This window comes from Coccidioides immitis, assembly GCF_000149335.2.
Source record: "Coccidioides immitis RS genomic scaffold supercont3.2, whole genome shotgun sequence".
In the NCBI taxonomy this organism is placed as follows: Eukaryota; Fungi; Ascomycota; class Eurotiomycetes; order Onygenales; family Onygenaceae; genus Coccidioides; species Coccidioides immitis.
Window position 1 is genome coordinate 3109071 of NW_004504309.1, and position 15548 is coordinate 3124618.

Consider the following 15548-nt stretch of genomic DNA (forward strand, 5'->3'; position numbering starts at 1 on the left):
GCGGTCTTTCTGTATCGAGGTAACCGGGTAGAAATCCTAAGTAGCAAATTTTTTCCTTCTCGTTTTATTTCAAATTCTTGAAAAGCCCAAAGACCACGATCCGTCGAGTGTTGACTGCTCCTTAGATACGCAATAGCCTTTTATGACAGCACATGAAGGGGCTTCGTAATCGACGATGGGGGGGCCAGCCGTTCCGTAAAAACGAAATAGTCGTCGGCACCGTTCGAAATCTAAGGTTGCAACACGGGCGACTGGATCGTTTACGGGAGCAAATAAAAATATTCATCTGTTGGAGATCGGTGCTTGAGCCAGCTACATATCGACGTCTGTTTCCATTGTCAATATGGCCCAGACTCTTCCAGCTATCCCATCTGGCTCCAGAGCTGATCGCTGCATTTGAATACTCCCTAGATATCAAGTCTTTTTTGATATCTTGATTCGTTAAGCATTGATTGACTCCCTGAATCAACCTACCCTGCATCTCAAATCCTATCTGGATGTAGCCTTGCTTGAACGGTTGAAGACGATTGTTCACGAGGTATTAGCAGACGGGCTGTCGAATTGAACGAATTAGAGCAACACGTGCAAAATCCTAGCAGCTTTAATACCCTAGCCTCAAGGAAAATTATGTATTTTTTGCTGGCTGCCGGCAGACAAGTTTTTCTTTTACGTTGATGTGCGTTTCTTGATGAGCGTTTCTTGATGGGCGAGTGCATTCTAGCGTCATTCACATATCTCAAAGGCATCCAACAAGGCCACCCACAACGCCGCTTGGGCAAAATGGAACACTACCCGGAGTCCCGGGCAACCTTTCGGATATCGAAGACGAATTACTTAGCAATGCAAGAATTGCAGCGCTCAGCTCACAGGCATCTTTAACAAAGCATATTCGTTGTGGTTGAAGCGCTTCGAAAGAGAAACGTTTTTTTAATTGAATGAAGAATCAATGACAGAGAAACATCACACCACAACATTTCGTGCTAGTCTATAACTAATGGACTAACTAGACAATTAGCAGAGTCATTTAGCGTACCATAGCGCGATGAGATACTCTGACACAAGGTCCAAGAGCTTCTTTCCAGGCTTCAATCCAAGCATCACTGTCCCCTACATTGCATTTATTATGTATGATTTTCTCCAAAATCTATGAGTTAATTATCCTGTCCAGGAGGACCATCTTGCTCAATATCGGTTGATGACCATGCTGGACAAAAGCCCAGAAGAATCTTTGGCGCTTCAAGACTGGAAGAATGCCAGCACTATTATCATCAATAAAACACTGCCCTATCTAAAAGACAAGAAATCTAATAACATTTCGGAATCAGGTCCACCGTCCAGGTTATTTTTGCTAGAGTGCAACGTGTCCCCGCAAAGCCATTTTGGCCTTCAAACTCAAGCCGGTACTACACGGCTCTGTTTCTGGCGGGTATGGAAGACTAGGCTAGATATGATGGAGACCGTAATAGATGCAGGAGAGAAATACATAGCAGGTCACGCTGGCCTCAAAAAACTCGCTACCAGTAACAATGATACTCTTATTTTCCAAAGGGATGGATGTCAATAGTAGACCCAGGGGACCAGATTAAACAGCTTATGGTGCAATCACGCATCTGTACAAAAAGTGGGTTTTACATCGGCTTATTGAATAGGGAGCTGATCGAAGCACTTGAGGGGAATGGGCAAAGTGCATATAGCCGAAAGCAATTGTGACACCAAATTGTTGAAGTTCATGCTCAAAACAGCACTCATCCCTCCATGTAGTGTACCACCGGGTGTGCCTAGCTTGCATAGGATATGCATCATATGGTTAGATCGACTGCTGCATTGTAGACTCTGATCCCCGCAGGAGCTATGCGCTTCAGTCAGATCAGGGTGTTGCACTACCTAGAGAGCATTCGTCAACTTGAAGACACTATTCTGCAGACTTTCAAATCACTCAGAGCAACCACAGAATTCAGTATAACGCAATCCCTGAAATTAAATCACAGATTCCCCATACAGGACGGCAACTAAATACCGTGACGTCCTATGAATAAGAATAACTCCCGGAACAATCCCGCTGTTTCCTGTCTTAGCCTTGCCCTGGTTCACAGCAGGTACTTTAGGCAGCTTGCATATCACATTGGCCGGCATAGGATATCTGTTCCCAGCAGGTATCTCAACCAAATTTCATAACCATCCATCATAGGGACATGTGCATTAAGTCAGGCAAGCCTTCTGTGGGGGGTGGGGGGGGGAGCCAGTCAATATCCAGTGGATACTCTCCACCACACGCCGATTTTAGTGGCGATATCTTATTAGTCTCTGGTAGCCGAGCAGAAGGACCAGCAGCTGTGCGAGCCTAATATGATTAGCCAGTCATCGCGTCTCAGAGCCTGGCCTTCTGTTGCAAACCCGGGTACGATCCCGCTATGGTTTGAGCCGCAGTCTGCGCAATGCATGGGGTTACTCCTGTATCAAGTCTGTCTTTGTTTGTTTCTTTTGTATCAACCCGAGCTGAAAACGAAATTGTTTTCGAGTTTCGTTTCTCAACCCCTTCAAAAGCCGTGCCATCCATGTGGCATACTAGAGCTTGTTTGATTATCCTGAGCCTTAATGCAGTTTGGAAAAAAAGTAAAGAGTATCAGCAGGGGCTACCTGATGCTTTTCATCAACATTCTCATTCTGCTTGATCAACAAAAGGAGGGGAAAAATAAAGACAAACCCGGTATGGAGTCGCACAAAGGGCCCAACAAGTTGACATTTTGTCGAAAGTGACATGTCAAATGTTCTGATCCGCTCACACCGGTCGCCAGACCGCGGCCTTCAATCGGCCTGATTATGAATTGGCACGAAAATTTCAACCCTTCTGTCCAGAGGAGTTCCCCGATACTCCGTTATTGCCCAGAACTCTGTACTGCCCGTTGACAATTGTGGCTCACGCTAATCGCATGAATAATCTTTCTTAGTCATCATAAACAATCAAGAGTTCCCGGCAGCGTTACCAGTGATGCTATTCAAAATATGCCATATAGAGTGCTCCGCACTTAGTATTCAATGTCTTCAATCTTGATACTTCCAATCAGCTTGACATTTCTCACGCGGCATAGGTATCACGAGCGGAGTGTCTTCTTAACTACTAATTTACGGAGTACTCCGTGGGATTAGTTGAATTTAGTGAAATGGCCAGTATAGATGTGAACAAGGAGTTCAGATTTTGCTGTGACAATCTCTGACCTCAGTCCTCGAAACATTAGGTTGAGAACCCCGTATACACACTGCCTCACGGGTGTGGTTCTTCCACACGACAAACTCCTCTGTATGCTTGACTCAAAGAATTGAATGCGAGACCAGAGTGCCAATCAGTTTGACGAGGAAGCAATTCAGAGTACAAAATGAAACTATCTAATGCAATATTGCATGCTGAAATTGAATTGGTAGTTCTGTGTCAGCTTGGGCATGTATTCAGTGTGTTGCTTTAAGAGGAGGATGGCATGGTTACACAAGCGGGAAGTTAAGATGGGATGCGTAGGAGAGCGAGAAGATCCCGCGCCACCCTATATAATATGACGGATCAATCGAAGAAGGCCTTACTATCCCCGCTGATTGACGTCTCATACATATGAATGGCGAGGGGACAGACACCTGATATCCAACGAAGATAACATATTGACATACCTAAATTGGTTGCTCCTCCCAGGTTCTGCAGCACGGCATTGTCGAGTAACCCCGGAATTTGGCTGTATAGCCAAATAATGTGGTGCCCGCGTGGTATTTAAGGAACAAAAGGAGCGGGTGCGTAGGACGCAGGTAACCTATAAGCCTGGGAGTCTCTCTGCCGGCTTAGGATGCACATAGCCATTATAGTCGGACTATATAAAAAGCCATCTTAACCAAATTACAAAGCTCTCTTTAAGCGCCTAGGGTGGGTTTAGGGTGTGAACATAGAGTACCTGAGGGGGTATGTACCCATGTCTTCCCGGTGGACGATTTATCGAATGCTGAATATTTCTCTGAGGCAGTCTGAACTCGTCTAAATCCTTTCTTAGTTGGCAATTTTATATATACCCCTTGATCGTATTTGAATTCCATCTGTGCCACATAGCAGATGCATTTGCTCACTCTACGTAAGCCTGTTTGCCTCTTAACTACCTTCGGAGACGGCACTTGCTGCGGGTTGATCGCCGCAAAGACGCACGCCATGGATGATCGACTTGACATGCATGTTGCACAGGGCATAAGGGTTAGGTCCCTGATGAGACACCGTTACCAATGTTTTAACACACCTATTCATGTAGCCAGATAGTTTTGGCTATTTGTACGTATGATGTATGTACATACAGTCCGTACCCAACAAGAGTGGTCACTATTCTAGCTGTTACTGAGCGTCGCGGCACAACTGGACGAATGTATTAGTAGCATGGATGTTAGTCCTCCTTTTCGTCCTCAGATATTGCTTTCGTCCCCTGTTCCATGCTCTCAGGTCCTTCTAACAAAAAAGGGGGGTTGATGCGGTGGAGAGTATACGGGGTTGCGGAGTGGACTATCTTCAGGTCACATTCGAGATCCCTTGATACGCCTAAGCCAAAAGGTGGTGTGCAAAACGGCCTAGACGCCTATCCTCTCCTTATACGAAGTGCAAGAGAAAGGTCGAGGTCGGAATCTAGCCAGTGTTTAGCAAGCCGAGGCGCCTTAATTCTAGTAAGGTCCCCGTGACCGGATCTTTGAGCTAGGGCTTGCGCCAGTCCATGGACCGGAATGCTCTTAAAGGACCTCGCCCGGACCAAACGGGTCGTGATCAACCAAACGGAAAGAAATCTTTGACTGGCTGAGCTCAAGATGACAGAAGGCGTGGAACGTTACCGCAACGGACTGGATCCGGTAAAGCAAGTCGGGATTGCAAACACCACCTTCCAAGAAAAAGGAGGATAGCCGGTCCGCATTGAGAGTCTGAGAGCCGGACAGGATTTATCCGAGCTCAAAATCGGATTTTCATAATTGACGACTCAGTCGAAAACCAGGGCTTACATACAGATTATTGGAACACATTTATACCCTCCACTTCATTTCCCTAACTTCTTGTTCTGCATAGCGGGATTATTCTTTGGCTATCTGTAATCAACGAAGGAAAACAATCACTCTATCGGATATATAACTTATCAAGTCGTCACGTCACTTCGATCTGATCGCAGGGTGATCGAATCACTAATGTCAGTGATCACAGAAGTTTTCCGCCTCAATGTAAAGACGTCAATCTGGAATGTAGACACAATCGAGAGCTTTAACTGGGTACTGGATATGCATCAAATGTGCCCTAAAGAAGTAATATAGGCAGAATAACATCTTCGGGAGTTGACACAGCGGAGCCACACAAGGCAAAAGATCAACAGTCACGCTGGTGGACCAGACGGAATTCTCACGCATGAGATTATAGGAGTTGGCTAAATCGTGCGATCCTTGGTCATAATCAGGTTTTGAACCCCACAACAAGTAGATATTTCGAACAAACCATAGATTTGATTTTGTAGGTGGATGAAGACCTTGATCCTGATGCAGTCAGCACAAGCCGTTCACGTCGCGCTATCATGGAAAATCCTCCTCGTTGGGGGCAACTGCAAAGGTATTAAAACACCTGAGAAATCCAATGTGCCGACAAAAATAAGAGACAAGCAACTGAACAGTTATTTTCGTATTCCGAAGCGAGCAAGATATATTTTAAGGATGATGTGCAAAGGCTTTTAACTTGCTGATGTGAGAGTTAGCCCGGATCTGAACGGAGTCGGGGGTGGATAGCCAGGGCCAGCTTTCAGGCTGGTTTGATGCTACCAATCTTTTGCCGGCGGCCTTTCACGCGGAAGGCCATGGATAATCCTTCAAAGCAACTAAAAAATGCGTTCAATCTAATAGCGCTCGCTTCTGCTCATTACGCTTCGTTAAACATGTATGGATGACAGCAGTCTGTATCATTGGCACCGATACACCACCCCTTGTTAGTGGCAAGTTGTGAGAAATGTGCAGATAAAGTATAGTTTGTTGATTTGCAATTAGCCTGCTCTCCGATATTTAACCTGTTCAATATCTTCAAAATAAGAAGATCGCACACCAAGGGGGGGTGGCAAAGAACGAACAAGCTAATTGAAGAGCACAATATCCAGGATGCTTGATCACACACAGACATTGCCGACTACTTCGACTACGCCAGAACAGCCGAAACGACTGGCATGTGAAAGATGCAGAGGCCAGAAACTTCGGTGTATTCGAAATCGAGTCAATCAGCTTTCTTGTAACCGCTGTGAGCGGGCAGGAGCGGTTTGCATTACAAAGCCATCAATGCGAATGGGAAGACCGGGACGTTCAGATAGCCAACGAAAGGAAAATATCGCGAATCGAAAACGACGACGAAGCCAGGTAGCCCCCGACCAGAAACTTCCGGACTATATGAACACTCCAGGGAAGATAAGTAACACCGGGAGTCGCTGTAACTCACCCGCGCGTGAAGATTCGACACCGGTATTTCAGGGCCTGAATGGTCCTCGGCCAGGCTTCACTTCTCACCTGCCCTCTACAGATGTGCAAGAAATGTCGGGGGCGAAGTTCACCCCGTTTCCCTTCATGGGAGAAGGTGAAAATAACGGCGCTGAAGCAGAGTCGATGTCTTGGCTCAACTACAACGCAGTTGAGATGAACATCTCTCCGCTTGTAGAAAAATACGATTTCTTCAGGCCTTCGCTGGGTCTGAACGGAGAGAGTGACATTGGGCCAAGCATGATACACATCGGACCTCAATCCCCCCCAAGCCCAAATCGCGCCTCTGAGACGGGGTTTCAGAATATTGTTAGCGATTTTACGCATCTGGACACGGGGCCTGCTGTCGAATTCGGAGAAGTCAACATGCTTGAAGCACAGGACTTATACCAGGAATCGCTCGAACGATTGGCAAGACTCAACATGGACGTGAGCCAGCAACTCAAGCTCGAGACCAGCAGCGATACCCCGCCCAATGAGCACAACGCAACGCTGGTATCTCCATCAGAGCCAGCGCTCCCAATAGCCCAGGTAATTCGTGGGCTTCAAGAATTTCAAGATCTGCTCCAAAACTTCGTCAATTTCCAGAGTGCAAGATCCATATATGAACTAAACTCCGACAACCCAAGGCCGAATATGCGGGGAACCGCGATGAGTGAACAGACCCCTTCGGGAAGCTCTCATTCGTTGGCTGCGCTATCAATATCTCCATCTTCTTCCGATGAGTCTCTGTTGCCTATTATGATTAACGTCTCTCGAAGCGGTGAGAGTAGCACAAGACAAACGCGACGGCACCAGATAGATATTGCGGCATCGCTTTCCATGCTCATGTGTTACATTAATCTCATTCGTCTCTGTCGAACTGTTTTCTCTAATATTTGTCACTGTCTCGTTGCACTGAATCAAAAAGCCATATCTACCGCCCTTTCGGATATACGGATTAGCGGTGTATCACTGCAGGGGGATCAGAACCTTCAAATTCTAGTCCTAGTACAGGTGGTTGTGCGCATGCTTGATTGCATCGGGAATATGCTAGGACGTACGGGTCTCAGCAGTAGCGGACAGAAAAACGAAGAAAAAGGGTTACACCCACTCATTTTGCCGAGGTTGATGGAGACAGTGATGAGCGAAGAAGAAACGAATAGACAAGGTGCACGAGCTGGCGGTATAAAGGCGTTGAGAGAGGATATCCGCAAGTTGAAAAGAGTCCTTAATAGTACATAAATGCTTGGAGAGAAAGCATCCACACCGAGACGTGTTTCGTTATATTTTATTCAGGTTGTTTTCTTTGTCGAATAATGGCCAGATTGCAAGCGAACCAAGTACCTCGTGTTGGCTTTCAGGGGCTGACCATGAATAATCACATTTCACTCAGGGCAAGTAGAGCAAATATCATATGGATTAATTTGGGACCAGACCTTGATGCTTAAAGCTCTACGGTGCAATGTTACCTGTAGGTCTTGCTCTCCGTTATGGTAGATTCAACTGTAGGCAGCCGGCTCTGGCAATCGGACGACCATCGCGACTTCGGTGAAGTAGAGAGGAGAAGCGGTGTCGTGTCTCGAATAATTACTGCGCCTTTCGGAGCTAGAATCAAGGTGTAAGAAAGCTTCCCGAGTCGCATGTCCGACAACTTCAGCAGCTCAATGTTGGGTCAAAACTCTTTCGGTGGATCGGAAGAAATGAGAGCAGATATTCGCACTGTTAGGCCTGTGCACCCGATAGCTTGCGGATTCGGCTCGCATTTGGGACTCGGTGATCCGAAAACAAAGAAATTCGTTTAAGTATCCATAACGTAACCCTCGCTCTGGGATACCTTAGCACTAACTTCTCGGGCACACTTCACGTGTAACAAATGTAATGAAGAGGATCAAAGATAACCGAGGGATATTTGTTACCGAAAACGCTCTGAACGTCGCACGTCATCGGTTCGCAAGCATATGTGTATATATATATATATAGCGCACAAGCTGCAGGTTTCCCCAAAACTGGCGTTAAAATAAGGTAGGTCTCGAGTGAAATACGCAAGCTGGTCGTTTGTTTGACGTTGATCTCAAGCATTCATAGGGGAAGGGCAATATCATGTACGGAGGGACAAACTTCATTTCGGATACAATATTGCAGCTCCAGCAAACGTCCCTTTACTGATATTTCGCTAGTGCTGGATATGAGGTCAAATTGAACTATGGCGCGGGAAGTGCTCCCCAAATCTGACTGGTGTATTGCAGCCAAACTGGAGAATGGTGCCGGGACGGAGTGAGATCCTTGATGCTGGCAAGGATCGTCGACGCTGCGCATTTGAGCTGGTCAACTTGGGGGTGCTCGAAGCTGAACTTTTCGTGGCATAAAGATTGGGATTGGACTATCCGCACTCTGTACCAGCCCTGTACACCCAGCTAACGAAAGATGTTGGGTTCAAGTTCTGGTTTGTTGCTTGATTGATTGACGGCGATGAGCGATAGCCTTGAGATGAGGTTCCAATGTTACCGAGAAGCCCAGCTTACCGGCGTTGAGTTGTTCCGTTGGCCGATGTTTTAGGGCCGAGAATTGGAAGACGCTGAAAGCATTGTGGGCGCTCTCGTCAGCGAACTTTCACTCCTCGATGCCACTGCTGGCACTCCACATGTCCCATTTGCCCATCGCACGATCGCAAGTTAATCCGTTATAACCATAATTAAAACCGTTGCTTGGAGATAGTTACCCTTAACTAGGTGCTCACCACAGAGTGCATTAGTTATATAGCCTCATGATGCTCCCTCGTGCGTTGAAACGCCCGCTGCACCCCAGTGTGTCTTCCACTGCACCACTCAGCTCGACTTGTTTCAACAATAAAACACTTTGCGGTATATTCTCAGAGTTCTATTTGATGCTGAATATTTGAGTATCCGCTTCAGTGATAGTTGTTGGGCTTTCTCGCTGCGATTGACCCCAGTAACGTGCATCCAGTCTGTGTCGGTATGGTCATCCTTCACTTTAAAAATGGCCCGCAAAAGAGCCGAGCAGAGCGAAGCTTGGAGTTCTTCTTCAAATTTGGGCCTGAATCTGCAGCTATTCCCACCCGATTAAAGTCCTAAAGCGTTTGCTATATGAATCCTGCTGGCTTGAGTCACCTTGTATCCCCAGTTACTTCTCGGTTGCAGGGCCAAGCTGCACTTAGTATGGATACCTCCCAGTACGTCGGGCTGCTGATTAATGGGATGTTTCCGTATAATGACGTTCATACAATCCGGGAAGCAATCTTATAAGCTCCCGGTGCAGTTTTCCCTTGTCAGTCTTCTCGAAAGAGCATGCCTGGGCTAGCTTTTAAATTACCACCAGCCCTTCTAAACCATCTGAGATACGGCATTTAAGAAGATAGGTGTTCTTTTTGGGCATCTTTGAGGCATATATTACTCTCCTTTTCTCTATATTTTACTCTATTTTCGTTAGTTGAGGCAATTTAAGCCGTTACCTGGTGCCATGTATTTCAAAATATTTACTGTCTTTAGCTACAGCGATATTTTCTGACGTCGCAAGTGGCCAAAAGTCGGTTTTCGCCCATTTTATTGTATGATGGGCCTCCCAGCTTGAAAAATAAAATGATTTCTTATTTCTAATGTCACGGAGGTCAGAAATGCCGCCTATATGACATTGGATGAATGGAAGTCCGATATCAAACTAGCAAAGAAGGCGGGCATTGACGGTTTTATTTTCAATATTGCACCGCAAGATGACTATACAAACGCCGTAGTGCGGAAGGCGTACGAAGCCGCTAGTGAATTGGGAGATTCCACTTTGTTACTGTCATTCGATTATCTTATTATCGAGTTGATCGATACTTACAAAGCATACCCTGTACGGAGTATAACTAACTAGTTAGTTAGAGTACAGCAACAAACCATTAGCATCGACATTCGAGAGACCAGATAATGTCAGCGACTGGCCATCCGTTAAGAATTCCACCAACTGCCTCTTCGTACCATCTTGGACAAGGCTTGGGCACAAGGAATTATACAATTCCCGGACGCTGTCGACGGAGCGTTCAGTTGGGAGGCTTGGCCTGTTGGAGCAAACTCGAAACCACCCATAATTCTGACCAAGAGTCGACGAGAACCCTTGGTAATCGGCGATTTATAACTAATGCCGGCTTTAATTTGGTTCTACACCAATCTTCCTCAATGCCCAAAAAAAATGAAAAAAATAAAAAAATGAAGCTGAGTGTGGCGTGGCGACGTTAGTCCAAGTAAGTCCTCTTTGTATATATCAACCAGATTGGCTTCAACTAGCAGCGTTATTTGGTTATTACATGGAACGACTACTCCGTATAGTGAATCTCATTATATTGGTCCGATCTACTCCGTACCCCGTACCAGAATGGTGTTCCAAAAGGTGCTGAATGGCATGTCCGCTCTCATCAACATCAATCCACACCAAGGGTAGCGGGCTTCTACCTTATGATACCGATCGATACAAATCAGGAAAATCAACCACAAATACCGCCGATAGTAAAGACATCATCTTTTGCTGGTATCGCCGCAACTCTTTTAATTCTGTGAGTGTGGACGGAAGTATAGGAAATAGTCCTGCAATTGGCCAGCCGGTGCTAGAGCCAGGTTTGGTCTCCCAAGTTAATGTCTTTGTATCCGTTCTAGCTTTGGAACCCAGAGACGGCAGCATTCAAATCGGTAAACCAACCCCTACAAAGCTCAAGGCAAATGTTGCTGGCGTCAATCACTTCAACGTCAATTTTGATGGCAAGCTCGGCCATGTGAACATTGTTGTGTCAACGGCTGGGCGAGAAGTATCTCGTGCTAATGGGGTCGAAATTTCCACCGAACGTTTCGAGGGAAAGGTGGATTGAAATGCTGTTGCTAGTTCGAGCCTTGATGCGGATATGTAGGGTTACTCTGGGTGGAGGACAGACGGGGGATTGTCCCTGATGATCTCGTGTTGATCAGGAGTACAGGCCACTTGACAACATACGGGAACAATAAAACACTCCATCAGTGCCCCTTTAGGCTTTTTTGAACAATGAAAATGACAAAAATGCGAAGTATATGAGCATAAATCACATGGGGGTTGTGATTAATTCTTGACCTGAAGGGAAATAATAACATTCGAAAAGGAACGCGGTGGTTGCTCGTGTTCAATGCTTCGATTCGTCTGATACCGACGGAGTTAATAGTGTAGCTGACGGGCGCGCAGCTGGTTGTGGGTTTCTCTGGCAACCAGGAATGCCAGTGGATGGATTTAACTTCCCCACAGTTCTGGTTAGCATGGGGGAACCAACCTTGAAACCCAACCCCGGAACGCGACCTCTGACCAAACCAGACTACCACAATTCTCATCCAAAGTACCCCTCAGTAACCTCTTCTCAGACTACTTTCGATATCGAGTCCGTAAGCGGCCACCGGGAAGCTCTCAATCGAAGCCATGACGAAGAAACTGCTCTCTCGCCCATCCGAGATTAGTCTCTCCCATCGTCCATCCCCCGCCGAGCAATGCCGTCATCGATCGGAGGACAAAGCTTCCTCCGCCATCGTACCGGAAGCATATACCAAACCCTACTGTGATTTCATGACCGATAACCCGACCATTTTCCACGCTGTCGCGACATTTACCCGCCGTCTCGACGATCACGGTTTCAGCCGGCTGTCGGAGCGCGACGTCTGGACGTCAAAGCTGAAGCAGGGAGGGAAATACTACTGCACTAGAAATGACAGCGCTTTGATCGCATTCATCGTCGGTCGTGATTATGAGTCTGGGAATGGAGTCGGGGTGGTAGCAGGACACATCGACGCCCTCTGCGCTAAACTCAAGCCTGTGTCTAAGCTACCCACGAAGGCCGGCTTTGTCCAGCTTGGCGTCGCACCGTATGCGGGTGCGTTAAGCTCTACGTGGTGGGATCGTGATTTGGGAATTGGTGGACGCGTGCTGGTCCAGAACCCTAGTACTGGCGTTGTAGAGTCAAAGCTGGTCAAGTTGGGCTGGCCGATTGCCAGGGTGCCAACTCTCGCGGTACACTTTGGTGCTCCGTCGCAGGGTCCATTTAACCCTGAGACGCAAGCAGTCCCGGTGATCGGATTGGACAATTCGGATATCATTGGTCAGGATGCCAATGCTGCTGATAGCGGGATTAAACCAGGAACGTTTGCCGCTACGCAGCCGGAACGTTTGGTTAGGGCGATTGCTAAAGAGTTGGGCGTTTCTGATTACAGCACGATCATAAATTGGGAGCTCGAGCTGTTTGATATCCAAGCCGCCCAAGTTGGTGGCTTGGATAAGGAATTCATCTTTGCTGGTCGAATCGACGATAAGCTGTGCAGCTATAGTGCCTTCGAAGCTCTCTTGGCCTCATCGGAAAAGTCCTCGACCGGGATTGTCAAGATGGTGGGGATGTTCGATAATGAGGAGATTGGCAGTTTACTCAGACAGGGTGCCCGATCAAACTATATGAGCAGTGTTATCGAGCGGATCGTCGAAGCTTTTGCTCCGAATTACGGACCGAATCTCCTATCCCAAACCTTTGCAAACAGCTTCCTTGTTTCTTCTGATGTTATTCATGCGGTTAACCCGAATTTCCTGAACGTATATCTGGAGAATCATGCCCCACGTCTTAATATCGGTGTTGCTGTTTCAGCAGATCCAAATGGGCATATGACAACCGACAGCGTTAGCACCGCTCTTCTCCAGCGAGTTGCAGAGAAGTGTGGTTCTAGACTTCAAGTCTTCCAAATCAGAAATGATAGCCGTAGTGGAGGCACCATCGGTCCTATGACAAGTGCGCGAACGGGAATGAGAGCTATTGACTGCGGTATCCCACAGCTGAGCATGCACAGTATTAGGGCCACTACAGGAAGCTTGGATCCCGGACTCGGCGTGAAATTATTTACGGGCTTTTTCGATCATTTTGAGGAAGTTGATAAAGAGTTCCGACAGCTCTAGGCAGAGATGCGTTGATAATTGGGCAAAGTTCTTGAACGGGGTTTCTTTTCGGTTATGAGCACTTCTTGGTTGGTTCAAACGATCACATGCATTCTCCTTACTGGTAGTATAGATATTAATTGGGGCAGCGTTCTTGCAAGCACCTATCGATAATTGCGCAGAATTTGCTGTTACATTAATAGCTATATCATCCAATATATGGGTCCATTGAAATGTAATAGTGGTTGCTATAGGATACAGTGTTACTCTTGCGGCGATAATTCAGTCGTTAACAGTGAGCAATGCTTCTGTATGGCGAGTGGTAATGCCAAATACGGAGGCCACTAAGGATTTGTGTGGACTCGCGAAAAAGCCAGCGTCGTGATGGGGTGTAGGCGATCACTGGGAATGTAGGCCGTCGGCAAGCATATTTCACTTCAGAGTCAGGAGTATTTAACATGGGAAAAAAGGGGAAGGCAGAATAGAATTATTTGCCTAAGGGCACTAACTTAGGCTCCCATTTATAATACTAGAAACCTCTTTCAAGGCCTTCCGGGGCTACAAGGGGAAAAGGGAGCGGGATTTCTCCGTAATGATCGTGAGTTTCAAAAGTGTTCTTGAGCTCGCTACTCCGCATCACAGCAGGAAGAGGTTCGTGCCAAGACTAGCTGATAAGCTTAGCACACGGGCCACCACAAATAATTTCTTATCAGCGGTCGTTTCTCCAGGCTGATATCTGAGATTCGAGACGCTTCCCTGTCGTGAAAGAGAGGTGCTATGAGTTCGCAAACACTGCATAGCACCATGACAGAGCCCACTGAAACTTCTGCACCGCCAAAACCGGTCCACACCATTGTCCTCGATGCCGGGCCACTTATCAAGAACATCCCACCCATATCCACCCTCCTCGCACAGTCCCACGTCCTCCTCACAACCCCAGCAGTTGTTTCCGAAATTCGTGACCCGGATGCCCGCCAGAGAGTGGAAACATTATACCTACCTTTCGTCGAGCGAAGGTCACCCAAACCTGAAAGTCTGAAAGTTGTCTCTGAATTTGCAAGGAAGACTGGCGATCGGGAGGTGCTAAGTCGGACAGATTTGGAGATTTTGGCACTGGCGTATGAGGTGGAGTGTGAGAGAAATGGAGGCGATTGGAGGCTAAGAAAAGTCCCAGGACAAAAGGGAATCAATGGCGTCCCACCGTCAAAAGAGCAGCAGTGGAAGGCGGGGACCGAGCAGAATGAGGCACAGGAAAAGTCGTCCGAAACCTCAGATGAAGCGGCGGGGCCTGTGGCAGTGGATGCTTCAATAGATGATGTCGTGGAAGGTTTGGAGGAAACTACCCTGGAAGAGCCCAGCCAGCCTGCTGAACAGAGCTCTACTCCGCCTACTAATGAGCCTGAACGAATTGCGATGCCCGAAGCTGGCTCTGAAGATTCTGAGGGGAATTCGCAGGACGAGCAGGCGTCAGATTCAGATGACGGCTGGATTACACCGTCTAATATCAAACAACGGCAGGCTCGCGACGCAGCAAAAGCTGCAGCTTCCGTTGAAACAAAAACCATGCAAGTTGCAACGATAACAACAGATTTTTCCATGCAGAACGTGCTACTTCAGATGAACCTTAACCTTCTCTCGACGAACAACCTCGAAAGAATAAGGCGTCTCAAGTCGTACATACTTCGCTGTCATGGCTGCTTCTTTACTACCAGAGAAATGACAAAACAATTTTGCCCTCGATGCGGCCAGCCCACACTCACCCGTGTTTCCTGCTCTACAACAGCGACAGGTGAATTTAAGATGCACTTGAAGAAGAACATGCAATGGAACAACAGAGGAAACAAATTCAGCATTCCAAAGCCTATCGCAGGCACATCAAGCGGAAAGTGGAACGGGGACGGAGGCGGCAAAGGAGGCTGGGGAACGGAGTTGATCCTTGCGCCGGACCAAAAGGAATATACTAGAGCCGTCGCAGAAAACGGAAGAAGGGCTAGGAAAGGACGGGACCTCATGGATGAGGATTACCTTCCGGGTATCCTGACCGGAGAACGAACCCGAACTGGCGGAAGAGTCAAAGTAGGGGCCGGTCGAAACGTTAATTCGAGGAGACGAAGATAATTTGGGACTTTTTTGTGTCACGA

The 15548-nt window shown here is 47.2% G+C and overlaps 4 protein-coding genes across 4 annotated transcripts; all 4 read left to right on the plus strand.

Annotated features, from left to right (window-relative positions):
* Positions 1 to 6135: 6135 nt before the first annotated feature.
* Positions 6136 to 7728, plus strand: CIMG_06634 (uncharacterized protein; the record flags this gene model as incomplete). Its single annotated transcript, XM_001242737.2, has 1 exon — positions 6136 to 7728. The coding sequence occupies one exon, from the start codon at positions 6136 to 6138 to the stop codon at positions 7726 to 7728; it is 1593 nt and encodes a 530-aa protein (XP_001242738.2).
* Positions 7729 to 9122: 1394 nt separating this feature from the next.
* On the plus strand, positions 9123 to 11344 carry CIMG_13070 (uncharacterized protein; the record flags this gene model as incomplete). The annotated part of the gene is made up of 5 exons (XM_001242739.2): positions 9123 to 10338; positions 10389 to 10602; positions 10755 to 10828; positions 10857 to 11010; positions 11058 to 11344. The coding sequence occupies exons 1-5, from the start codon at positions 10129 to 10131 to the stop codon at positions 11342 to 11344; spliced, it is 939 nt and encodes a 312-aa protein (XP_001242740.2). The 5' UTR covers positions 9123 to 10128.
* A 475-nt stretch (positions 11345 to 11819) lies between these two features.
* On the plus strand, positions 11820 to 13703 carry CIMG_06637 (aspartyl aminopeptidase). Its single transcript, XM_001242740.2, has one exon. The coding sequence runs from the start codon at positions 11917 to 11919 to the stop codon at positions 13426 to 13428; it is 1512 nt and encodes a 503-aa protein (XP_001242741.1). The 5' UTR covers positions 11820 to 11916; the 3' UTR covers positions 13429 to 13703.
* Positions 13704 to 14211: 508 nt separating this feature from the next.
* Positions 14212 to 15525, plus strand: CIMG_06638 (RNA-binding protein NOB1; the record flags this gene model as incomplete). Its single annotated transcript, XM_001242741.1, has 1 exon — positions 14212 to 15525. The coding sequence occupies one exon, from the start codon at positions 14212 to 14214 to the stop codon at positions 15523 to 15525; it is 1314 nt and encodes a 437-aa protein (XP_001242742.1).
* Positions 15526 to 15548: the final 23 nt, after the last annotated feature.

What these genes read in the sequence shown, in the direction of transcription:
- CIMG_06637 (XM_001242740.2), top strand. Translation starts at nt 11,917, where the DNA reads ATGACGAAGAAACTGCTCTCTCGCCCATCCGAGATTAGTCTCTCCCAT.